This window comes from Macrobrachium nipponense, chromosome 1, assembly GCF_015104395.2.
Source record: "Macrobrachium nipponense isolate FS-2020 chromosome 1, ASM1510439v2, whole genome shotgun sequence".
NCBI classification, from domain to species: domain Eukaryota; kingdom Metazoa; phylum Arthropoda; class Malacostraca; order Decapoda; family Palaemonidae; genus Macrobrachium; species Macrobrachium nipponense.
The window spans coordinates 28,598,843-28,624,123 of NC_087200.1; the positions used below are offsets into that span (position 1 = coordinate 28,598,843).

Genomic DNA, 25,281 nt, shown 5'->3' on the forward strand with positions numbered 1-25,281 from the left:
GGATTTGAGTTTCTTCTGAAGAATAATGTTATAATTGACGGAAACATAATATGTTGCAGATGTAGCCACAGTTAATTAAACATTTCTGCTTTTACGAATTACTGTATATATATTATATATATATATATTATATAATATATATAATATATATATATTAGATATTATATATATATATATTTCCCTGTATGCTTCCTTGTCATTGTAAACGCAATGCCTGTAAATTATACAGGCTTTCCCTTAATTAATTTGATTATATGTCAACTACATTAAATATACGGATTATCAATAACTTTCTTCAAAATCGATTGCATATTAGGTATTCATTTTAGGAATAAATGAATTGATGTATGAACAATTGAACATCGAATGAAAACTACGGTAAATAAAGAACAATTTATTGTGTACTTGTCATTTTTAACAGATTCTTGTGTTTACATGAAGGGCGTATATAGTACATAGTTTTTCGAACTCTGTTAACAAACTTTTCATATCTAATTCAAGTTGTTATGATTTATGGATCCCAAGAATTTTATTTGGGTTTTATGGGTGTTTCCGAGGAGCGATACAGGTGAGCATTCGAAGTTGACTGCTGGAGTGTCTATAATCTATACACTGTAAACAAAGTATACCCAAACACGTGCCAGTCGTTGGCTATGAAAATGTAGTACGAGTAATAGTTTTCGTGTATTTTGTCACACACACACACCTCATAAAACATTGCTGAACAAGGAGAGCAAGTGTAAGATATAGTGAGGTTCAAAACACGGGGTTATGCATATTGCCGGCCGAAACCATACTGAGCCATAATACTTAAGCTCAGATAAAAATCAATAAAATGAACAACCAGAATAAGTAGCGGCGTAGGTACCATTCTCCAAACAAACAGATAATGTCAAGCGAATTAATCATTTCAAGTATGAGCATTCGGATATGCCGCCCTTAGCTTTTAAAACGGCAGGATTAGATAGCTGTAATTGTTTTTACAAGTCTACCAAATTACCAGATAAATTATTGGGCTTACTTATGATAAAGCTAAAGTGATTATTATGAAGCTATCATAATAATAAATACCTCACCTATAAAATTCATCACGCTAGAGTCATTCATATCCCAACTGAGATTCAGAGGTGAGAATTGACTCATGAAATCAAGGCGTAACAGAAATAAGGTAAAATATTGCCGGTATATAATGTGAAAAAGCACGTTCGTTGAAAAAAAAAATATCTGTGGCAGTAACAGAAAGTTTATTCGAGAAATTAATGAAGATGCCTAATCACAATAGGTGTGTGTAAAGGTATGATTTATACACCCTTTCATTTGATTGCTAATCCAATTAGCTGTTAAAAAACCACAGGAAATATTTTGGGGCGTCTTATCTAGATTCCTTACGAATAACTTGTGACGGTGCTTTATCATTTTTTTCAACAATTTTTATTTTATCTCATATTGTTGTTTTCTAGATTTCACCATTTGGTGGGTGCCTAGGTGTGCAATTTCATGTAATGACTCAAAATAAATAAAAAGCCTGAGTACTTTTTGATCTAAATCAAGTAGGGGTAAAATAATAAGAAAAATTTCAATTATATTAAAATAATTTTTTATGAACATTTTGTTGTATAAATACTTTCTGCACAGTGTGCACTGATATAAAAATAAGAAGCAATATTCCATTTCAACCATGCCAAGTCTGCTTTGTAGGAACGTTTACGTTTAGGTTTGTTGATTTGTTTACAAATGTAGCACGTCTTGCGGTACGTCCTGTGACCACCTATTTATCTACGTTCATAACGTACAGAGAATTTTAGCTTATTTAACCGTACGTACCTGCAGTAAACAACCAACGATGGACACCATATTAGAACAACAGAGGCGATACCATGAGGAGAGAGAGCGACTTATGGCCGCTATGGTGAAAGAATGCCTTCACAAGAAGAGTTCAGTAAGTTTTCGCTTGTAGCCTACCACTTGCATTGTTAATGGTTCTTCCATATTCACTTCATAGTCATCCTATCATTCATGCCATTATTAGGTAACCTATGTCATATTTCATTACGGAGTTGATTTATCCTGTGGGAGTGAGGTCTTTGGCCTAAAACCCATAACCTAACTAGGAGGAAACACCGCAGTGGATCCATCGTCATCGCGTGGATCAGCCTTATTCACTCGATATTTAATTGGTGAAACAAGAATACAATTACATCTTTAAGCATACCATTCAAAAGATTAAAGTTTTGTCAACGTAATATGATATAGGGTAAAAAACCGTAGGGTCCAGAATGGACCATGTACGAGCAGCTTGGACAATCCTAAAAAAAGTACATTATAACGCGTCCTGACATCGGAGATGGGCATCAGTTGCGACTTGTTGGTGAGAAACGGAGCTAAAGACCTCTACTCTCCTTTCGAAGTAAGTAGTATTTTCTCCAAAGTTAGAAATTAAGGCCAAATTTTAAGATTTAAACAGAGGGTAGCCTAGGGTAAACAACCGCATGGACTGGCTCAACTCACCGACGGTCACGGCTGGACACCTTCCGAAAAAGTATTTATAGGGTAAACGATCACGGACGATCCACCGTCATCATGCTGGCCGGGTCTTACCTATTCACTCGATATTTAATTGGTGAAACAAGAATACAATTAGGTACAACACTAAGCATACCATTCAAAAGATTGAAGTTTCGTCAACATAATGTGATATATGAAAGCCCCATACGAACTTAAATAAGCATGTGACGCTCTTCGTAAAATATGTTTTCAAGGCAGTTTTGAAATCCAATATGGCGGTGATCGTGTGGCTGGACGGGTCTAGTCACGGATGGACACCATCTTTACCAGCCTTCCCAGCACTCATGTGAACAATGTTAGCGTATATATGCAATGTTTATTGATCTTACTCAAGATTGCAGTTGTAATCAGCACAATAAAACAACATTTTGTTGCCTATATTAGTGAAAGTATGAAACTTGGGTAGATCTAGGGTACTTATCCGCGGCGGCCTAGACTATGGCAGTTGCGGTTTTTCTATGCAGTTTTATCTCCTGAACAAGAATTTTAAGTAATATTTATTCGGACGACTGTAATTAACCCCCCAGGGGCCAGTACTAAACACGGCGAAATACATTGAACGCCCCAATCCCTAGTGGATGTCTTATCCGCGGTTACGTTCCTTGCAGTCCGTGCAGACTGCTTCTATAGAAATACCGAAACTTGTTATTCCCGGGGTTATGGTTTGAACTGAATTCATTTTTACCTTGTAATCGGTGGTTTTATCCTTACTGCCATCACAACTGAAACTCCACAGTGCTTATTTGTCTGTACTAATTATACATTTTGGTCTTAATTCACTCCACATTGCACTTGAACCACGTTGTTGTTCCTGGTTCCTAAGTGCTCGCTCGGCTAACAGTTACGAGCATGAGACGACAACACTGAACATGAGGTGCAAAGCTTTATTCCCTTAATTATTTACTTTACTCGTTACGTATTTGGTTTAACTTTACTTCAAAATGTTTACTTAATTCATGTCTATTATCCCTTTTTTGCAACCAAATTAACCCCCAAAAATTACAAATATTTTGGATGTATACTTATGGGCAGATGACGCGAGGAAAAATGACTCATCGTTGCCAATCTAGTGGAGCATCACACATACGCCGTTGCATTTACAAACTGTTTCCGTGAATTCTAGTTTCATAGTAATGCAGTAGTAATAAAATTGCTGTCCTATGTATATATACATACTACAAATAGATACGCTATTGTTCCGATACGTAATACAAACCCTCGGTCCTTTAACAATAGGAAGTAGCTAGCGGCAGCTGGAACGGTCGTAAGCTTCGAACAAGGGGAGAACGGTAGTTAACTGCTTGTCCGATCGTCGCGCGCCGCGCGACTGGGAGGTAAACAAATCACTTTTGCTTTCGGCCGCGGGTGTGAAGGACGTGTTCGTCATCGCTCTCTGCCCGCTTCATCGTCGTATGCTTTGTTTATATTGTGTTTTCTACTAATGGTTTGTTTGACTTGAAAATGAAACTGTAAGTACACTGTTTTCATTTTCATTACTTAATTATGAACCCTTGAATTATGTCTCGGTGCCGAGGGCGGGCGCGCTCGCGCCGAGTCATGTATTTGGGCGAAAGGGTGTAATTGAAAAATGTAAGTACTTTTTTTTTCATTATATTTTGCCCTGTGCGTTCGTTACCGTGAGGAGTGTGATTGCGCTCGCACGAACTTTTAATTTTGTATAATAGAATGCAATGAAAGTGGATTCGCAATTGCAATATTCTTTTCATTTTCTTTTATTGATTGCATGAATTTAATCTGGATCAATTTTCGTTCTTACCCGGGAATTGATCCTTACGATTTTTTATGTGAAATGAAATCGACAAAGTGCAGTATTCTGTTTCATTTTCATATATATTTTTTATGATAAGCATCATATTATTGGATCAAGTTTCCGTTCTTACTCCGGGAATTGATCTTTTCTCCAAGTTCTATGAAGTGATCGCAAGGGCAGTATCTGTTTCAATTTCATATTACTTTTCACTGCTGTGCTGGGGTGGGGGAAGCGAAGGTCTGCCAGAAGTCGTCGGAAAGCTCTCCCCCCGCGACTCCCTTGGTAGCCGATTCTTCGTCTTCCTTCCTGCCCCCCGCTCAGCTTCTTCATTGTATTTGTATTTGGGGTCTTCCTTGCGTTCGGGGTGGGGCATGTCTTCCCCCCGTGCGTGAGGGAACCCCTCTTACTAATCTATCTATGTTACCGCAGGTGCTACATCCGTGGGGGACGACCTTGGATGTAGATGTAGATCCTCACGAGGTTTGTACTCGTTGTCGGGGGCGAGAGTGCTCCCGCAACGAGCCCTGTGTAACGTGTATGCATTCGTCAGAGGACGCAGTGGGTGCTGTACGAGGACACAAGAAGTCATCGGAAAGTCCAGTGACTCCTTTGGTAACGGACGTCCAGTTGTACTCGGGGTCTTCCGTCCGCTCTGGGTGGGTTTCTCTCCCCCCAGGCGCGAGGAAGCCCCTCTAACTAACCCGACTGTTGCTTTCCGCAGGTTTGCCATCAGCGGGGACGACCTGGGACAGGTGTGGGAGTCGCTGGGACTGCAGGGGTTGATTCAGCGGTTGGCGGGGTCGGCAGTGGTCACTCATGATACGGTAACCACTACAACAACCACAATCTCGACACCAGCATAGGAGAGGTCACCGCACCTGGTGTACACACCACATGTCATGTCGGTAACACCCACGGCTGCAATCCAGAACCAATTCCTGCCGTGCCAATCAGGACGGTGCCACCGCCACCTGGGTTCTTGTATTGCCGACCCCGGACTGCCGCTGCCCAAGAGTACCCCCCCTGGACCTGCCGCCAGTGCCGAGGATGACGGTAGCTGCCGACAGACGCCTGTCTCTCCTGTGGTACCTGCCGTGCCTGCCGTACCTGTTGCTGTCCCAGCCCCGCTCATTCCCTTTCAGATCAGGTGCCTGCTGCTCATTCACTTTCAGATGTTCCTGCTGTTCCTGGACCTGTTCCTGTTGTTCCTGCTGTTGGTGATGCTGTCACAGTCTCAGGTCTTTCCGGACAGGTGGCAGTCGGGCCCTGTTTGCTTCGGCAACTGCCCCGGCTCCCTCCTGGATGGAAGACCTGACGTCTGTCCTGCGGAGCCTGGCGAAGAAGAAGAGGAAGAGGAAGAAGTGGTCGTCGTCGTCTTCGTCGTCTTCTTCGTCGTCCGCTGCCTCTCCTTCCCCTTCGACTTCTAAGGCCAAACAGCCGAAGAAGAAGAAGGTTGCCTCCTTCCCCCCCTAAGAAGACTCCTTCGGGATCTTCTAAGGGCCCGGCTCGCTCAGGCGAGCTGGGGAGCTCTTCTGCTGGTCCTCCTGTTCCTTCGGGAACGGGGCCCGTCGCTTCTTCTGCAAAGAAGAAGTCGACGGGGACCAGAGGGCACCAGCCTCGGCTGGTGCGTCCTCACCTGGTGCTAGCGGGTCTGCCGCTAAACCAGGTTCCGTCTCGGCCGCTTCTCGTTCGCGAGAAGCACCGATGGACGCTCTTCCAAGAAGACCGTCCCAGCCAAAGTTTTGACGCCCGAGCTCGCTCGCCGTCAAGACAGCGGCGCGGGAGCAGAAGACTGGCGAGAGTCGTGCACACGACTCTCGCCAGGCCAGTGGACGCTCTCAAGCAGCGATCAACTGGCTGCTCGGGCTAACGTGACGGTCGCTGATCAGCCACGGGTTGAGGCGAGGAAGGAATGTCCCCCCGCGGCCGCCGGTTACCAGCCACGGCTGGTACCAGCGACTCGACGCGCCGAGAGGACGCTGGCCGGTCTCGACGCGATACAGAGCCTAGCAGGTCACCCGTCCGCCGCTCCCGATGGGACCGGGCGGAGGCGGTGACCAGCGGCAGCTTGCCTTGACGCTAGAGATCGGTCTCGACGTTCTCAGCCGAGCCAATCGCCCCAGGCGAGCGTAAGGCTAGGCCTGCTGCTCGACCGTCACCGCGGGTTGACGATCAGCAGCAGCCCTCCACGCACGCTGGTCCTGCCAGCGAGCGAGGGGGGAGCGTCAGGTCTGCCTCTCCCATAACGGGTTGAGGCGAGGAAGGGGTCCCCGCGGCCGTCGGTACCAGCCACGGCTGGTACCAGTGGCTCGACGCGCCGAGAGGACGCTCGCCGGTCTCACCGTGACAGCGAGCCTAGCAGGTCACCTGACGCCGCTCCCATCGGGACCGGGCGGAGACGGTAACCAGCAACAGCTCGCCTGACGCTAGAGATCAGCGTCGACGTTCTCAGCCAAGCCTCTCGCCTCAGGCGAGCGGCAAGGCTAGCATGCCTGCTCGATCGCCACCGCGGGTTGACGATCAGCAGCAGCCCTCCAAGCACGCGGTCCTGCCAGCGAGCTAGGGGGGAGCGTCAGTCTGCCTCTCCTGTACCTTCAACCTCCTCGGGCTACGCCGGGAGGAGCAAGGTACCTATGAGTGATCGCGAGAGGTGCGCCGCTCGCGACCGCTATGACGCCGTATGGACCAGGCACGGTTCTAGGACCGACCAGGACATACGTGCAATTAGCTGGAGGCGACCGTCAGGGGTCTGCCGCTCTTCCTCCTTCTGAAAGGAGGAGTATCTAGGATCTGTTCTTGTTGGAGGGACTGGACGGTCCGACTCCGCAAGACGCGGTTACTCCCCGAGATACAGAGGAATTTGCAGAAGTCATTAGGCTGATTCGTCAGCATAATGACCCTGCGGAAGGATTGCCGCTCCCACCAGCAGAGCCCACGTCTCTGCTCGAGTCGTTTGGGGGCCCGAGAGGGAACCCAAACCGACGGTGGGTCTGCCGCGATCGGAGCTTGCCGATTCTGTCTCGAACCAGTGTCTCTCGTCTCCGGACAAGAAGGCTCTCTCAGTTCTGGCCGGACGATCAAGCTACTTACCACCTCCTCTACTGCGACAGCGGCGTTTTCTACGTGTCTTCGACACCGTATTTAAATACTCCTTCGGTCCTCCATGAGAGGTTTCGACCTCGACGAGGACCTGGAATGAGTCGGTGGACGGTATCGGCTCTCTCCTGTCAGGTGTCGATCAGCCCCACCCAGACGACGTTCACAGTGGCGGCAGACCCTTACCTACAGTGAGAGTTCGTAACCCTCCGCGGGGAAAACGTTTTCCTCCTGACGATACGTTTTTCCCAGACTCTGAGAGACCATCGCCGCAAGGCGATGGCTGCTCCTACTCTTCTCCAACTGCTAGTTCCACTGGGAAGGCGAGCGAGTATCCAATTCCTTCCCCATTCCCTCCCTCCTTACGGCTACGAGGGAAAGGGGAAGGATCCTACAGAGATTTGGCTTTGTAGGATCCCACGTTCGGGACTGCGCTACCGGAGGGACCTTCGGGTCCTACCTGACGTAAAGCCCCGGTCGTTGAGGAGGAATCCTGCTCCATTCTCGATTTCTACGGGAATCGAGAGGACCACCAGCCGATATCGTTTGACGAATTCGGTGGGGTGGGGGGTTTCGCAGACTGCTTAGAATTCTACGGAATTTCTAGCGCATTCAGAGTGTTCGAGTTTTTTACGATCTTCAAACACTTACGCGAGACCACGGTCCAAAGTGAGCGAGACGAGAATCCCCGATATGTTACACGATAATCGGGAACCTCGCCTATGCTCGAATTCCTGGAATTTCTAGCATTGTAAAGAAGACTGCTGCTGAAAGGAACTATCTCACAGTAGGCGACCAACCTGGAATAGAGGGAGATCGGACGGGAATATCCAGTTTGGCTTGAACTATCGTCTTAGTATTCTGTTCACCATTGAAGCTTTCCTTCGAGGAAGACTTCTCCTTCACTCTCTTTGATAGAGAACGAAGGTGGTCGATCTCCAATCCTTATTTTGTTTTCTTGAAGGAAAGAATTTAGGATGGAGATCGTTGTTCAGAATCCTACAAATATACTACGTATATTAACCTCGCGACATGATTCTGCTAAGCAGTTGAATTGTCCGAGGGTAGGCGCATATCCTAGTTATTCTACGGATTGCGACTTAGACGCGAAGTATTCTAATGGAACTGCAACTCGGGGTTGCCTGCAACCTCCCAGGAGTTTTCAGTTTCAATTTTATATACTTATGGTTTTGTCACGACAACACCATTTCAACTTTTATATTTACCGAAATTCGTTTCGCCTAAATATAATTGCCCGAGCATATCTTTTATGCTCGGTAGTTCTAGCCGAACGCATTCCTTCGTGGAATAATGGATTACCTGGCAACTCAGGATGACGAGTCAGCGAGAGCTCAGGCTCAACCACTGCGTATTGAACTGCCTGATAGCAGCTCAGTATCAGCTGGGCCTCCGAGATTCACGGTCATGTATGTCTCTCTCTCCCCTGCTTGATTGACTACCGAACCGTATCTCTGCCTAACAATCATGGACTTAGGTCTCTGATTAACGGGGATTCTCGCAATAATGAAGGACCATCTACTGCGGTGACGCTAGATTCCATCGCCTTCGACATTGCGAGAATTTTCAACAGAGATATCTCTTGGACTCTTTCATCCTTCTGTTTACCGCACGGTAACAGAAGTCTGTACAAGTCTCCCGCTGCATCGCACTGCGATAATGCGAATGATTTTGCAGACATCTGAGTTTGTCTTCAAAATATCTCGTATTCGTAGGTGTACAATTGTTCATTGTTCAACCCGAATTACAAGATGTGTCAGAAGACATCGCCTACTCTCCGACCTGACAGCTCTACCTCCAAATGTTCAGCCCATGAGAAGCAGTTCTTCAGGCGGCTTTCACCTGTGTTTTTTTTTTTTTTTTCATTACCGAAGAACGCCCCGCTTTCATTGCAACTACGACTTCTCACCGGACAGCAATGAAATAGCGGTTAGCGTTTTCAGTCATTTTGTAAGCACAGGTTATGAATCTTGAGATCCTTCTCTCGATTCATATGTGAAGACGTAGGTTTGTTTTTTTTCATTCAATATCTACCTTCGTCTTCAACGGTACATAGTGGTTGTTTCTCCTTAGCTGAGATTCAACAAACATGAGATGTTTTACCTTCAGGGACCTCTCGGTCTCTAGAAGGCAATTGACTTTCGCCTGTTGGGTACATGCCTTAAGAGAATCATCACCTCGCTGTCCGGCATTGGTGACAACAAATACATCATTTGTTTGGTCTTCTCGCATAACCTTTAAAGGCGAAGGTCACGTGACTTACTCGGATGCTTTGACAACTTGCCTCCTACCGAACGCAGTCAGTCGGCAGCTTGTCAGAGCGCCCGAGTCAGTTTTACGGAATTACGCTGTTTGACTTAGTTCGGTTGTTACACAGCAACCATTACTTCGTTTTAATAGCTTGTCACAGTACCCATACCATTGACACCCACCATGGAGTGTCGGTGTCCTATCCACTACCGAGAACTTCGCTGCATGGGGATAGGAGGAGGCGAGAGACTTCGTTGCTAACGGACAGACCAGTATGGGTACTGGACATCACCGAAGTAGAGAAGAGGGATAGGTCATGCGACTATTTCCTTCTTTTCCTCTGAGGAACTGCATGACTTCTCCTGCGAAGTCAGGCACCCAGGGGATGGGGATCCGTGACGCTCGATTTCGTAACCGCAACTTCGTAGCGAAGCCTCAGAACCCTTCGGTCCCTGACGATTGGTTCGAGTCGTTCACAATCCCCTCCCTAATGGACTTCACCGCCTTCGATGCGAAGGAGATGCTGCCTTGTCCACAAGAACGAACTTTCTCCTTGGCGCAGGTACTGAAGGCAGGGGTTCCTGGTCCAACCAGACCACATGCCCTTCCTTCTAACCTTCGGGATATTGCCCACAGGTCCTTAAGGATCTTTTCCTTGGGACCCGTGGTGGCTGCTCACACGTTGTGTAGCGAACCCAGACCCTCGCAGGCTGAACAGCATCGAGTCCTGGTGTGACCGTAAGAATGGATGGTGAATGAGAGTGTGACTGGCTCCTCTTCCCATCTTTTTCTTCCCCTCTACCTGTGGTTAGAGGGACACGGTCGTCACCCTGCTGGATAAGGACAAGATGCAGGTGAGCTACTTAACAGAGCCCCATCCTATCCCTTTCACTAGGGATAGGAGCGTATATCCACCACTTCCTCCAACAAGGGGGAGGAAGTGGATGCCAGCTTGAGACAACCCATACTTTGTTGCCTCTTGCAAACAGGAACAAGTTCTTGCTTGCTGGTACGAAGAGATACGCTTGCCTCTCTCTTAGTACTCTCGGCCCAGATCCTGCGGTGCGCACCACCCCGATCAATCGGACAGAGGCTTGGATCCCTCCCTCGCTCTTACGACCAGGGAGGCATTCCAGGGATGGACGAACACCAGTCTGTTCATCAAAAGACTCAGATTCCTCCCACCAAGAAGTGAGTCTTCCTATTGTTAAAGGACGATGGGTTTGTATTACGTATCGGAACAAATGACAATTTGTCGAAAATTGCATTTTTCCTAACTATACAAACCTGAGGTCCTTTACATATAGTCCCTCCTCATGCCACCCCTCACTCTGCGTATTTTGCATGGGCCAAAAGCAAAAGTGATTTGTTTACCTCCCAGTCGCGCGGCGCGCGACGATCGGACAAGCAGTTAACTACCGTTCTCCCCTTGTTCGAAGCTTACGACCGTTCCAGCTGCCGCTAGCTACTTCCTATTGTTAAAGGACCTCAGGTTTGTATAGTTAGGAAAAATGCAATTTTCGACAAATTGTCATTTTTCACTTATTTCTCTGGATTTCCCCGGTTTTGTGTAAGTCTTATACCCAGTTTGGAGGGTAAACACATACCAATTGACAACACTGATAAACAATTGAAGAGCGCAAAACCTCGCAAAGAATGCCGTAGTCCCCTTGAATAAGTACGAATAATTGCTGACGACAACACCATGGGTAACGGTGCGACAGATACCCTGGCTTGTGAATCCCGTCGTGGCGTAGGCCTAGGGGGGATCCGGTCCGGGCAGGTGCCTGACGAATCTTTACCCAATGTGTTCCCTGTTAGTCCCGTAACAGTGCCAAAGGGCGCTTATTTAGGAGAAGGTGGGAGGGGTATTAGTGTCAGGCCTAAGTCAGCTAGTCGTCAGGATCTTACTTAAGGGGAAGTTTCTCAGTTAGGATCTGACCATGATGATGGTGATGACGCGGATTCGTGTGATATTGATGTTTCCTTGAATGGAGGTCATGATGTAGAGTTCAAGAAACTTTTTGATTTAATTTTGAGTTTTCTTCCTCAGGCGAGGCCTAAAGAGCAGAAGCAGCCTCCGCCTCGATGTATTACAGAAGGGATTTTTCTTGACGGTCCTTCCCGGTCACGGGAATTTTTACGTTTTCCCTTTGCTCAGAGGTTCGCGAGAGTGAGGGCGGACGTCGCTGCTAAACTTTCGAAGGTGATCCGGGAAGGGAAGAGGAAGCTCTCTTCTCTTCTACGACACCGTAGAGGAGTTTATCAGGTGGCAGATGATTCTTCATTCTCCTGACCCCCCAAACCAAATTCTGATTTTGTCCAACTTTCGGGTCAACCCTCGCTTTCTAAGGCTTCGGTCTGTCTCAATTGAAGATTTTATTGCCATGGAGTCTATTATGAGCTCCTTACAAGAAGCTCAATCCTTCAATATGTGGGTCCTCGGAGGGCTTTTAATGTATATCAAGGACTCCGGGTTTGTTCCTCCTGATGCTCCTCTTTTTGAGAAATTCTGCTCATCCATTTCAATCGCTTCTGTACATCAGAATGAGCTTGCTGCTTCAATGCAGGCCTTTCTTGTTTCTCTAAGGCGTAACCTGTATTTGTCGCAGTTACCCTCCTCTGTATCGGAGATTCAGAGAACCCGTCTGTTGTCCTCTTCTCCTTTTGGGGATTCCCTTTTCGATAAGTCTGTGCTTTCTGAGGTTTTGAAGGAACATCAAGGTGATGCCTCTTCCCAAGCTCACTGGGCCTTATCAAGAGCTTTTTCCTCTGGTCTTCCTCCCGTTCCTTCAAGGAGTAAGCGTAAGTTTAGGGCCAGTTCTGTACCTTCTGCTCCAGCCCAACAACCTCCTTCTGGCTTGTTTTTCCAGAGTACATCTCAGGTTTCTGGTGCTCACCCCTTGAAACACAGGAGAGGTTCTTGGCGTGGCTCTAAGGGCAGAGAAAGAGCTCAACCTCCAGGAGGACCTTCTTTATCCTTGTCTCTGCGCAAGAATTTTCGGAAGTAGAAGTCATCACCTCACCTGGAGACTGCAGTAGGAGCTTGTCTCTCCCACCATTGGTCAGTTTGGCAGGGGAGAACGGTGGATGCTTGGGTGGTGGAGGTCCTGAAGGAAGGTTACGAGATCCCTTTTGTTTCCAGACCTCCACTTTCCAATCGTCTTCTTGAGTTCAGCAGTTATTCCCCTCGCTCAATCAGGGGTCAAGCCTTGGAGAAGGAGCTTTCGGCCCTCTTGGAGAAGGATGCCACAGAGTGAGCTCCTCCTCCTCCCGGGTTTTACTCACGGGTGTTTGTATTTCTAAAGGCCTCGGGTGCCTGGCGCCCCATCATAGATCTTTCGGTCTTGAACAAGTTCATTCTAAAGTCCAAGTTCAGGATGGAGACGGTCCAGACTGTTCTTTCATCTGTCAGGAGGGGGGACTGGATGATTTCCATCGATCTGCAGGATGCTTATCTGCAAATCCCCATCCATCCAAGAAGCAGACCTTACCTTCGGTTTCTCACGGACTCGGGAGTTTTCCAGTTGTTCCGATACGTAATACAAACCATCGGTCCTTTAACAATAGGAAGTAGCTAGCGGCAGCTGGAACGGTCGTAAGCTTCGAACAAGGGGAGAACGGTAGTTAACTGCTTGTCCGACAGTCGCGCGCCGCGCGACTGGGAGGTAAACAAATCACTTTTGCTTTCGGCCCGCGGTGGTGAAGGGACGGTGGTTTCGTCATCGCTCTCCTGCCCGCTTCATCGTCGTATGCTTTGTTTATATTGTGTTTTCTACTAATGGTTTGTTTGACTTGAAAATGAAACTGTAAGTACACTGTTTTCATTTTCATTACTTAATTATGAACCAACATGGAGTTATCGCCGTAGATGCGGCGATTTCCTCTCTTTTCATGAATTGAACCCTTGAATTATGCCTCGGTGCCGAGGGCGGGCGCGCTCGCACCGAGTCATGTATTGTGGGCGAAAGTGTGTAATTGAAAAATGTAAGTACTCTTTTCATTATATGTTTGCCCTGTGCGTTCGTTACCGAGAGTGTGTTTGCGCTCGGAGCCCGAGCCTTTTAATTTTGTATAATAGAATGCAATGAAAGTGGATTCGCAATTGCAATATTCTTTCATTTTCATTTATTTATTTGCATGAAATTTAATTTGGATCAATTTTCGTTCTTACCCGGGAATTGATCCTTACGATTTTTTTATGTGAAAATGAAATCGCAAGTGCAGTATTCTGTTTCATTTTCATATATATTTTTATGATAGCATCATATTATTGGATCAAGTTTCCGTTCTTACCCGGGAATTGATCTTTTCCCCTTTAAGTTCTATGAAGTGAATCGCAAGGGCAGTATTCTGTTTCATTTTCATATTACTTTTCACTGCTGTGCGGGGGTAGGGAACGGAAAGCGAAGGTCTGCCAGGAAGTCGTCGGAAAGCTCTCCCGCGACTCCCTTGGTATCCGATTCTTCGTCTTCCTTCCTGCCCCCCGCTCAGTTTCTTCTTCTTCGTTATATTTTGTATTTGGGGTCTTCCTTGCGTTCGGGTGGGGCATGTCTTCCCCCCCGAGCGTGAGGGAACCCCTCTTACTAATCTATCTATGTTACCGCAGGTGCTACATCCGTGGGAGACGACCTTGGACAGGTATGGACCACCGCGGAGGCAGGGCTGCCTAGCATCCACGGGTGCTGCTGCAGCGTCTAGCGAGGTCTGGGGCGGTCTCCACTACTACCTACGGCCGCTTATGCTGCTCCCCCCCCTCCTGGTCTACTCACTCCCCATGCTGTGTCGATGACGCCGTCTGCCGCTACTAGGGCCGCAGCCGTACCTGTTTTCTTCGTGTTGCCTGCCCCAGACTTCCGCTGTTCCAGCAGCTCGCCCCGGGACCGGGCGCCAGGACCCAGGTTCCGCTGGCTGCCGATGATTCTACGAGGCGATCGCTGGGCCTGCCGTACCTGCCGCTGATGTGATTCCCGCTGTTGGCTTGGCTGTCCCTTCTGGGTCTACCGCTGCCGCTGTTCCTGCCGCTCCTGAGCTGGTTGCTGTTCCTGTCGCTCCTGGTTCCTGTCCATGCTTGGTCCTGCCCACGGTGTGTCTTCCCAGTCCCAGGTCCTTGCCGGACAGGTGCAGTCTGGGCCGTGTTGCTTCGGCAATAGCCCCGGCTCCGGCCTGGATGGAGGACCTGACGACTGTCCTGCGTGAGCTGACGAGGAAGAGGAGAAGAGGAAGCTGTCATCTTCGTCTTCATCGTCTGCTGCTGCCTCTTCCCCTTCGACTTCTAAGGCCCATAAGCCGAAGAAGAAGAAGGCTGCCTTCCCCCCTAAGAAGTCTCCTTCGGGAACTTCTAAGGGCCCGTCCCACCTCGGTGGGACGGGGGGTCCTTCTGCTGGTCCTCCTGCTCCTTCGGGAGCGGCCCCGTCTCCCCTTCCGCAAGGAAGAGATAGACTTGGGACCAAGAGGAGTATCGGTTAGCTCTGGTACTTCCTCGCCTGGTGCTAGCGGCGATGCGCTACGCCAGGTTCCGGCTCGGTCTCTCGTACGCGAGAGATCCCGAGTGTACGTTCTCCCTCGGGAGACCGTGCAGCCAAGTTTCGGCGCCAGAGTTCGCTCGGGCGCCAAGACGCGGCACGGAGCAGAAGGCTGGTGAGAGACGCTCAGGTGACTCTTGCCAGGCCAGCGGCCGCTCTTTGCAGCGACCAGCTGGTAACCCGGGTTTTCCCCCCTAAGAAGGCTCCTTCGGGACCTTCTAAGGGCCCGTCTCGCTCCGGCGATTCGGGGAGCTCTTCTGCTGGTCCTCCTGCTCCCTCGGGAACAGGGCCCGTCTTTTCTTCTACCAAGGAGAAGAAGACGGGGACCAGAGGAGTACCAGCTTCGGCTGGCACTTCCTCGCCTGGTTCTAGCGGTTCTGGCCGCTAAACCAGGATCCGCCTCGGCTTCTCTCGTTAGCGAGAAGTACCGAGTGGACGGTCTCCCGCGGGAGACCGTCCAGCCAAAGTCTTGACGCCCGAGCTCGCTCGCCGTCAAGACCGAAGCGCGGAGCAGAAAGACTGGCGAGAGTCGTGCAGACGACGCTCGTCAGGCCAGTGGACGCTCCTCGCAGCGACCAGCTGGCTGCTCGGGTTGACGTGACGGTCGCTGACCAGCCACGAGTTGAGGCGAGGCAGGGGTCCCCGCGGCCGTCGGTACCAGCCACGGCTTGGTACCAGCGGCTCGACGCGTCCGACCCGAGAGGACGCTCGCCGGTCTCACCGCGACAGCGAACCTAGCAGGTCACCTGACGCCGCTCCCATCAGGACCGGGCGAAGATGGTAACCAGCAACAGCTCGCCTGACGCTAGAGATCAGCGTCGACGTTCTCAGCCGAGCCTCTCGCCCCAGGCGAGCGAGGCAAGGCTAGGCCTGCTGCTTGATCGCCACCGCGGGTTGACGATCAGCAGCAGCCCTCCAAGCACGCTGGTCCTGCCAGCGAGCTAGGGGGGGGCGTCAGGTCTGCCTCTCCTGTACCTTCAACCTCCTCGGGCTACACCGGGAGGAGCGAGGTACCTATGAGTGATCGCGAGAGGTGCGCCGCTCGCGATCCCGCTATGACGCCGTATGGACCAGGCACGGTTCTAGGACCGACCAGGACATACGTGCAAGTAGCTGGAGGCGACCGTCAGGGGTCTGCCGTTTTTTCTTTTCCTCCTTCGGAGGAGGAGTATCTCGGGATCTGTTCTTGTTGGAAGGACTCTGGACGGTCCTACTCCGCAAGACGCGGTTACTCCCGAGATACAGAGGAAATTACAGAAGTCATTAAGCTGATTCGTCAGCATAATGACCTTACGCGGAAGGATTGCCGCTCCCACCAGCAGAGCCCACGTCTCTGCTCGAGTCGTTTTGGGGCCGAGAGGGAACCCAAACCGACGGTGGGTCTGCCGCGATCGGAGCTTGCCGATTCTGTCTCGAACCAGAGTCTCTCGTCTCCGGACAAAGCTCGGCTCCAAGAAGGCTCGCTCAGTTCTGGCCGGTCGATCAAGCTACTTCCACCTCCTCTACTGCGACAGCGGCGTTTCTACGTGTCTTCGGACACCGATATTTAAATACTCCTTCGGTCCCTCCTGAGAGGTTTCGACCTCGACGAGGACTGGAATGAGTCGGTGGACGGTATCGGTCTCTCCCCGTCAGGTGTCGATCAGCCCCACCCAGACGACTTCACAGTGGCGGCAGACCCTTACCTACAGTGAGAGTTCGTAACCCTCCGCGGGGGAAAACGTTTTCTCCTGACGATACGTTTTCCCAGACTCTGAGAGACCATCGCCGCAAGGCGATGGCTGCTCCTATTCTTCTCCAACTGCTGTTCCATTCTGGGTAAGCGAGCGAGTATCCAATTCCTCCCCCATTCCCTCTCTCCTTACGGCTACGAGGGAAAGGGGAGGGATCCTACAGAGATTTCTCTGTAGGATCCCACGTTCGGGACTGCGCTACCGGGGGACCTTCGGGTCCTACCTGACGTAAGCCCCGGTCGTTGAGGAGGGATCCTGCCCCATTCTCGATTTCTACGGGAATCGAGAGGAACACCAGCCGATATCGTTTGACGAATTCGGTGGGGGTTTCGCAGACTGCTTAGAATTCTAAGGAATTTCTAGCGCATTCAGAGTGTTCGAGTTTTTTACGATCTCCAAACACTTAGGCGAGACCACGGTCTAAAGTGAGCGAGACGAGAATCCCCGATGTTACATGATAATCGGGAACCTCGCCTATGCTCGAATTCCTGGAATTTCTAGCATTGGGAAGAAGACTGCTGCTGAATAGAAACTATCTTACAGTAGGCGACCAAAAACCTGGAATAGAGAAGATCGGACGGGAAATATCCAGTTTGGCTTGAACTATCGTCTTAGTATTCTGTTCACCATTGAAGCTTTCCTTCGAGGAAGACTTCTCCTTCACTCTTTGATAGAGATCGAAGGTGGTCGATCTCCAATCCTTATTTTTGTACATGGAACTTACCCAGCAGATATATACTTAGCTATAGACTCCGTCGTCCCCGACAGAAATTCGAATTTCGCGGCACACGCTGCAGGTAGGTCAGGTGATCTACCGCCCCTGCCGCTGGGTGGCAGGAATAGGAACGATTACCGTTCTAGAAACCAGATTTTCTCTGTCGCGGTAGTGTCAACATACGTTGTTGCTACCTCCTGACTTGATTTTCGTTTTTTCATCGCCATCGACCTTCTGGGCTGTCTTTTGCAGGGAAGTACTGGTCTTTGGTTTGGCATACGCTTTTATTAACTTTTTAATGAATTTGGCTTCGAAATTTCGAAGAATATATTACGTGAAACTACCGAATTTTTCGGTAGACACTTATATTTTGCAATAAGGGAAATATTGATTTTTTTTTTTTTTTTTTTTTTTTTTTTTCACTAATACGTGTATAAGTGTTAGAACTTGATGAAGGAAATATAAGATCTAACTTCCTACTTTAGGAAGTCAGAAAGCATATAACTAGATACGCTTCCTTTAGAAGCTTTAAGAAGCTCTCGTACTAACGAGCAGTTAGAGTATTGACAATTCTAGTAGTTGTTGCATCCTCATCACCTTCTTACTCCACAGAATCTACAAATTCATATGTGCAAATTTGAAGATAAATGGATGGAGCTCAAAAGGCGAGCTCTAAAAAGGTAAGAAGTGAATATAGTGTTCCCAGTGCAGTGGAGGGTGCGTCCTGATCGGCTCCGTAGCGCTTCCAGGCCTAGACCTCTTCCCAAAAAACTCCCAGACCCAGTGGAGGAGGAAAGTCGACAGCCGCAGGAAGGTTAGGGAGAACCCCCACCGGTCAGGCGTCCCCTCGGCAGGTTCTGTAGAACGTCCCAGACTGCCCAAGGATAGCCATTGATAAGCATCCTTAAAAAAGTGCGTCTCTTCATCTTACATCCGAAAAGACGAAGAATGTATGTTTGGAGTGATCTAGCGCGTTCTCTGAAAACTAAGAGAACACTGAGCAAGAGCCAGCCGCTGCCATGAAGCCGCGTTCCAGCAAGCTTAGCGTGAGGTACGTTCCTATAGCCAGCAGCGAGTCGCGTTCCAGCTAACAGACTAGCGCGAGCCGCGTTCCTACAACCAAACGCGAGCCGCGTTCTAGAAAATTTTTCTTGGCGCAAGGCGCCTTCAAGAGACAAGAAGCAGCCGCTGTCGCAAATTGCGGCCAGAAAACAGACGGCTAGAGCAAGGAGCCTTACAGTAGAGTGGCAATCAGAACGATCCTTCCATTGAACGTTTCCGGGCAAGAGGCTCTTTCTAAAAGGGGTCTAGTAGGCGCTCGGAACTGTCAGTTGCGCACGGGACCTTCCACGCAAGCGGAACGTTCCAGGAGCGAGTCTCCTTTCAAGCGCGCGGAACATTCCAGGCGCGCGGAACATTCCAGGCGCTAGGTGCAAGGATCCAGGCGCCAGAATATCCTTTCTCTATCTGCCTCGGCAGGGAAAGAAGGTAGTAGAGTATCTGCTGTATGAGAATACGATACGGCAAATCATAAGCACATACCGTAGTTACTTCTTTGCTGAGCAACTCAATTACCAGTATCCTTCCAGGAATTTCCTAGGAAGGACTACGCTTAAAGGGATTGTTAAGACAACACCTACTTAGCTTCTAGATTTATCGAAGTCTTGTTTCGCTTAGATATGCATTATAAGAACTTCCTGAAGTTCGATAATAATGTTATAAGATTCCTTTATTAAATGGAGTAGCTGGCAACTCTGGAAGAGTAAGGCCAGTCGGCTAACGAGACTGCTATCGCTTAGGCACCAACGCAGTATCATGTAGGTGTCGGTCATGAGTGGGCGGTAACATGTCTCTCTCCTGCGGGATGGAATGAATAACCGTGTGTCTCCCCTTCAATCGTGGTTTTAGCCTCGGATTGAGGGGATAGTTAAGCAAACATAAATAAAATATTGTCTGCCTTTTGCTAAGAAGCTTTCAATAAGAAAGATATTACATTTGTTCCGATACGTAATACAAACCATCGGTCCTTTAACAATAGGAAGTAGCTAGCGGCAGCTGGAACGGTCGTAAGCTTCGAACAAGGGGAGAACGGTAGTTAACTGCTTGTCCGACAGTCGCGCGCCGCGCGACTGGGAGGTAAACAAATCACTTTTGCTTTCGGCCGCGGGTGTGAAGGACGTGTTCGTCATCGCTCTCTGCCCGCTTCATCGTCTAATGTTTGTTTATATTGTGTTTTCTACTAATGGTTTGTTTGACTTGAAAATGAAACTGTAAGTACACTGTTTTCATTTTCATTACTTAATTATGAACCAACATAGAGTTATCGCCGTAGATGCGGCGATTTCCTCTCTTTTCATGAATTGAACCCTTGAATTATGTCTCGGTGCCGAGGGCGGGCGCGCTCGCGCCGAGTCATGTATTTGGGCGAAAGTGTGTAATTGAAAAATGTAAGTACTCTTTTCATTATATTTTTGCCCCCTGTGCGTTCGTTACCGAGAGTGATTGCGCTCGGACACGAGCCTTTTAATTTTGTATATAGAATGCCAATGAAAGTGGATTCGCAATTGCAATATTGTTCCGACACGGCATACAAACCTTCGGTCCTTTTACAATAGGAAGGTACTAGCGGCAGCTGGATAGGTCGTAAGCTTTCGAACAAGGGGTTCGGTAGTTAACTGCTTGTCCGACAGCGCGCTGCAGCGCGACTGGGAGGTAAACAAATCACTTTTGCTTTCGGCCTCGCAGTGGATGGACGTGTGTGTTCGACGCTCTCTGCCCGCTTCTCGTCGTTTGCTTTCTGAGTATTTGGTTGTAATTGTGTATGAAAGAGTTATTGTAAGTACAATTATTCTCTCTTTTTCATAATAATTGCTTCAATCAATTATCTATTTATGATGGAATCTCCTCGCCTCGCTACCCCACGGAGACTTTGCCCGGGTATCGAAGGGCGTAGATGCGGGAAGTTCCGATCGTTCCCGGAGATTGACCCTCATATTTTGTGTGCTCGGTGTCGGGGGCGCGAATGCACCCGAGCCGAGCCCTGTGATGTATGTAATGATTGGTCGGAGGCGCAGTGGACTTTGTATGAGGGCAGGAAGAAGCGAAGGCCTGCAAAGGAGTCGTCGGAAAGCTCTCCCGCGACTCCTTTGGTGACGGATACTTCGTCTTCTTTCCTGCCGCCCGCTCAACTTCCACGTCTCGCGCCTTCCCCTTCGGGGGGGGTGTCTAGGTCCTTTTCCTCTCCTGACGTGTCGAGTGTGGAGGAGGGCGCTAGATACCCTGACGTAGAGTTGTACTCTGGGTCCTCTATCCGTTCGTCTTCGCGCGAGCGGGTAGAGGATCCTTCTAATCACCCGACTTTTGCCTCCTCAGGTGCGGTTGCCGCCGAAGAAGGATGACCTCGGACAGGTGTGGGCATCGTTGGGGCTGCAGGGCGTGCCGAGTGTCCAGGGGCTGCTCTATCATCTCGCTGGCTCCGTGGCGGTCACCCATAGACGCACCGTGAGGATACGCACCGATCTCACCGTGACAGTGGAGCTCGCCGGTCGCCTGACCGTCGCTCTCACAGAGAGCGATCGGGTACGGCGACCAGCACCAGCTCCTCTGACACACAGAGACCGGGGGGCCCGCTGTTTCTCGGTCCACCGCCGTTCTCCACAGCGAGACGGCTCGACTAGGTCTGCAGCTCGATCGCCACCAGCGGGTTGGCGATCGCCTGCAGTCCTCCAAGCCCGCTGGTTCTACCAGGCGAGCGAGGAGAGAGCGTCAGGTCCTTCCTCTCCCATACCTTCAACCTCCTCAGGTTACACCGGGAGGGGCGAGGTATTGAGGAGTGATCGTGAGGGGTGCGCCCCTCAGGATCCCGCCACCGCGTCGTACGCACCAGGCTCGGTTCTCGGACCAGCCAGGTCGTACGCACAGGTGGTTGGAGGAGACCGAGAGGGGGCTGTCGCTGCTCCTCTCCTTGAGGGAGGAGGGTCTCGGGAGGTGCTCCTGTTCGAGGGACTGGACGGTCCAACTCACAGGATGCAGTCACTCCTGAGATCCAGAGGAACTTTGCCGAGGTTATTGCGCTGATTCGTCAGCACAACGACCTCGGGGAAGGATCGCCGCTCCCACCATCCGAGCCCACGTCCCGGCTCGAGTCGTTCTGGGGCCGAAGAGGGAACCCAGACCGACGGTGGGTTTGCCGCGGTCGGAGCTTGCGGACTCAGTGCTGGACCAGGTTGAATCGCTTGTCTCCGGACAAGACGGTTCTCTCAAGTCTGGCAGGTCGAGCAAGCTGCTTCCACCTCCTCTGCTACGACAGCGGCGGTTTTACGTGCCATCTGAAGACCCGATGCCGCCCAAACAGGTGAACCCACCCGAGTTAGCCAGGCTGACTCCGGGTGTGTCTCTGCAGCAGCTCCTGTCCGAGAACCTGTGGTTCTCGCAGCAAGAGGCACTCGGCCTGGAATCTACCCCGCATGGCAGCTTTCCAGGCCGTCTCCTGGCTAGATCTGTGGTCCCTCACAGTATCTAAGGTCGCAGGCCAACTCCGGGGGAATTTCTCCCGAAGATGACTCGGCTTTCAGGAGAATTTGCCAGTCTGGGGAAGAGCCATCTCCTTCCTTGCCCACCAGACGGTGAACCTGTGGGCCAACCTGGTTCTCCGACGAAGGGACGCTGTCCTTACTCGGTTTCCAGGGCGGCCGGGCGTGAAGCGGCGTTGGGACTTCGAAACGGACCTCTACGGAGTTTCCACGTCTCTCTCCCAGGAGAGATGGTGGACGCTGCGGTGGACAGACGGCGCACTGACGACAGTGACCGTCTGGTTCACCAGGCAGTCTCGAAGGCTTCTGGCAGCACCTCGAAACTGCGGCGCCAAGTCTAAGGGCTCGGCTAGCGCTTCCTCGCGGCTAAGACGGTTGCTGCGTCGAGCCCCGGGGAATGACTCTGTCTTCTTCAACTTCTGGCAAGGGGAGCCGTAACCAGCCCTCCTCCCAGCCCTCCTCATCCCGTGGAGGCTCTGGGAAGAAGTCGAAGAAAGGGGGGAAACGCTAGGGACGGCGTTCCCCCTCACCTGCTGCCGGAAGTGGGGGGGTGCCTGGCCAGCCATTGGCAACTTGGCAGCGCTACGGCGCCGAGACTGGATTGTAGATGTCCTTCGGGAGGGATATCTATTACCCTTCGAATCTCGGCCACCCCTCACCTCCTCAACCCGGTCCAACAGCAGTCGTACGTTCCAGGGTCATCGAAGGACTAGCACTGAGACAGGAGATAAAGACCATGCTGAGCAAGAGAGCTGTAGAGATCGTCACGGATCAGTCACCGGGCTTTTACAGTCGACTCTTCCTGGTGGAAAAGTCTACGGGAGGCTGGCGCCCGGTGATAGATCTCTCTCCCCTGAACCGGTTTGTTCGCCAGACCCGGTTCACAGATGGAGACGGCACGCTCAGTGCTCGACTCCATCAGGGAGAACGATTTCATGCTTTCAGTGGACTTGAGGTGCGTTATCAATATTTCCAAATACCCATTCATCAGTCCTCCAGAAAGTACCTCCGCTTCATCCTCGACGGGACGGTGTACCAGTTCAGGGCACTGTGCTTCGGTCTCTCAACCGCCCCACAGGTGTTCACGCGAGTGTTCACTCTGGTGTCTGCTTGGGCCCATTCGCACGGATACGTCTGATGAGGTATCTCGACGACTGGTTAGTCCTGGCGAGCTCCCGCTCGCAGTTGCTACAGGACAGGGATCGACTGCTCGAGTTCTGTCGCGATCTGGGGATCGTGGTGAACTTCGAGAAGTCCGATCTCGAGCCAAGCAGAGGATGAAGTACCTGGGTATGCTGATCGACACGGTAGCAGGGCGAGTCTTCCCCGCAGACTCGCGGATCAGCAGATTCAGGGAGGCAGCCAACCAGTTCCTGTCTCGGCAGGAACAGGTAGCTCAGCGATGGCAAGTCGTGATCGGACACCTGTCGTCGCTCGAGAAGTTAGTCCCCTCACGGGCGTCTTCACCTGCGGTCTCTTCAGTGGAGACTAAAGGAGAGTTGGTCGCAGGCGACGGATCCCCCAAGCTTTCCAGTGTCACTGACACAGGAGGTGAGGCAGGACCTAGCCTGGTGGCTGGACGACGGGAACCTCTTAAGAGGAGTGCCTCTGCGCACTCCCCCCCCCGGACATGCAGTGTTCTCAGACGCATCGACCGAGGGATGGGGCGCACGACCTGGAGGAGTTGCTGACTTCAGGAGTGTGGGACGAGAAACGACAAGCACCTCACATCATGTACTGGAACTCAAGGCAGCGTTTCTCGCTCTCCAAGAGTTTCAGGACCGCTTGATGGGACACTCAGTGGTGTTGATGTGCGACAACACCACGGTGGTGGCTTACGTCAACAAACAGGGGGGCCTAGTGTCTCTCCCGTTGTACCAGTTGACTCGGCAGGTGCACGAGTGGGCTCAGGCACACTCAATAGAGCTGTCGGCACGCTACATTCCCAGGGAAGAGGAATGTAGTAGCAGACGCTCAGCCGTCGGGATCAGGTGATAGGGACCGAATGGTCTCTACACCAGGACGTGGCGGAAAGGCTCTTCGACCTGTGGGGGCGACCAGTCGTGGATCTGTTCGCCACCCGGCACAACAGGAAGCTCCAGGTGTTCTTCTCGGACCGTGCCGGACCCATGGGCAGCTGCAGAGGACACTCTTCAACACCCGTGGGACAACCTCTTCGCCTATGCCTTTCCCCCGTTCAGCCTGATTCGCAAGGTGATCAGTCGAGCACTGGTCACCCCGAATCTCAGGATGATCCTGGTGGCTCCCAAATGGCCACAGGCCATTTGGTATCCGGACCTGCTGGCTCTTCTCGCAGGAGAACCGAGAGAGATTCCCCCTTGGCACAACCTTCTCGCCCAGCCACACGTCGAGCGGTACCACCGAGCAGTCAGTCCCTACGTCTTCACGGCTGGCTGTTATCCACCATCTCTTGCGAACGAGAGGCTTTTCTCGTAGCGCAGCAACAGAGATGGCTGGAAACGTCCGTCAGTCCTCTGCAGCTGTGTACCAGGGGAAGTGGGCCGTCTTCTGTGGTTGGTGTCGTAGACGGGTCTATCTCCTCTCAGAGCCACTCTTCAGCAGTAGCGATTTCCTCGTTTTTCTTCGCCGAGAGAAGCTCCTCTCAGTCCCCACAGTCAAAGGATACAGCCGCCTTGGCGCTCGTCCTGAAACTGAGGGGGTTGGACATCTCGAACTCGTTCGAGATCTCCTTGCTTATGAGGAGCTTCGAAAGGTCTTGCCGCCCACCCAGGGAACTCAGGCCCCCTGCGTGGATGTGACTCTCGTCCTTAGGAGTTTGACTCGAACACCGTTCGAGCCACTCCGGGAGTCGTCAGACAGGGATCTGACCCACCCTCAAGACCCTCTTCTTGCTGGCCCTGGCATCGGCGAAGAGAGTAGGGGAACTTCATGGTCTTTCCTATGATGTACGACACTCAGGGATGGGGATCCGTGACGCTCGATTTCATACCCGAACTTCGTTGCGAAGACTCAGAAACCGTCGGTCCCTGACGACAGGTTCGAGTCATTCACGATTCCCTCCCTAATGGACTTCACCGATAATGATGCGGATGAG

The 25,281-nt window shown here is 50.8% G+C and overlaps 1 protein-coding gene across 1 annotated transcript in view; it reads left to right on the forward strand.

The window, feature by feature from the left end:
* The first annotated feature begins 1,699 nt into the window (after window positions 1-1,699).
* Window positions 1,700-25,281, forward strand: part of LOC135219186 (splicing factor 3A subunit 3-like) — a 102,713-nt gene continuing 79,131 nt past the window's right edge. The window contains exon 1 of the mRNA XM_064255737.1: window positions 1,700-1,939. Within this exon, the coding sequence (XP_064111807.1) occupies window positions 1,844-1,939 (96 nt within the window). The 5' untranslated portion in view covers window positions 1,700-1,843. The remainder of the gene's footprint in view (window positions 1,940-25,281) is intronic.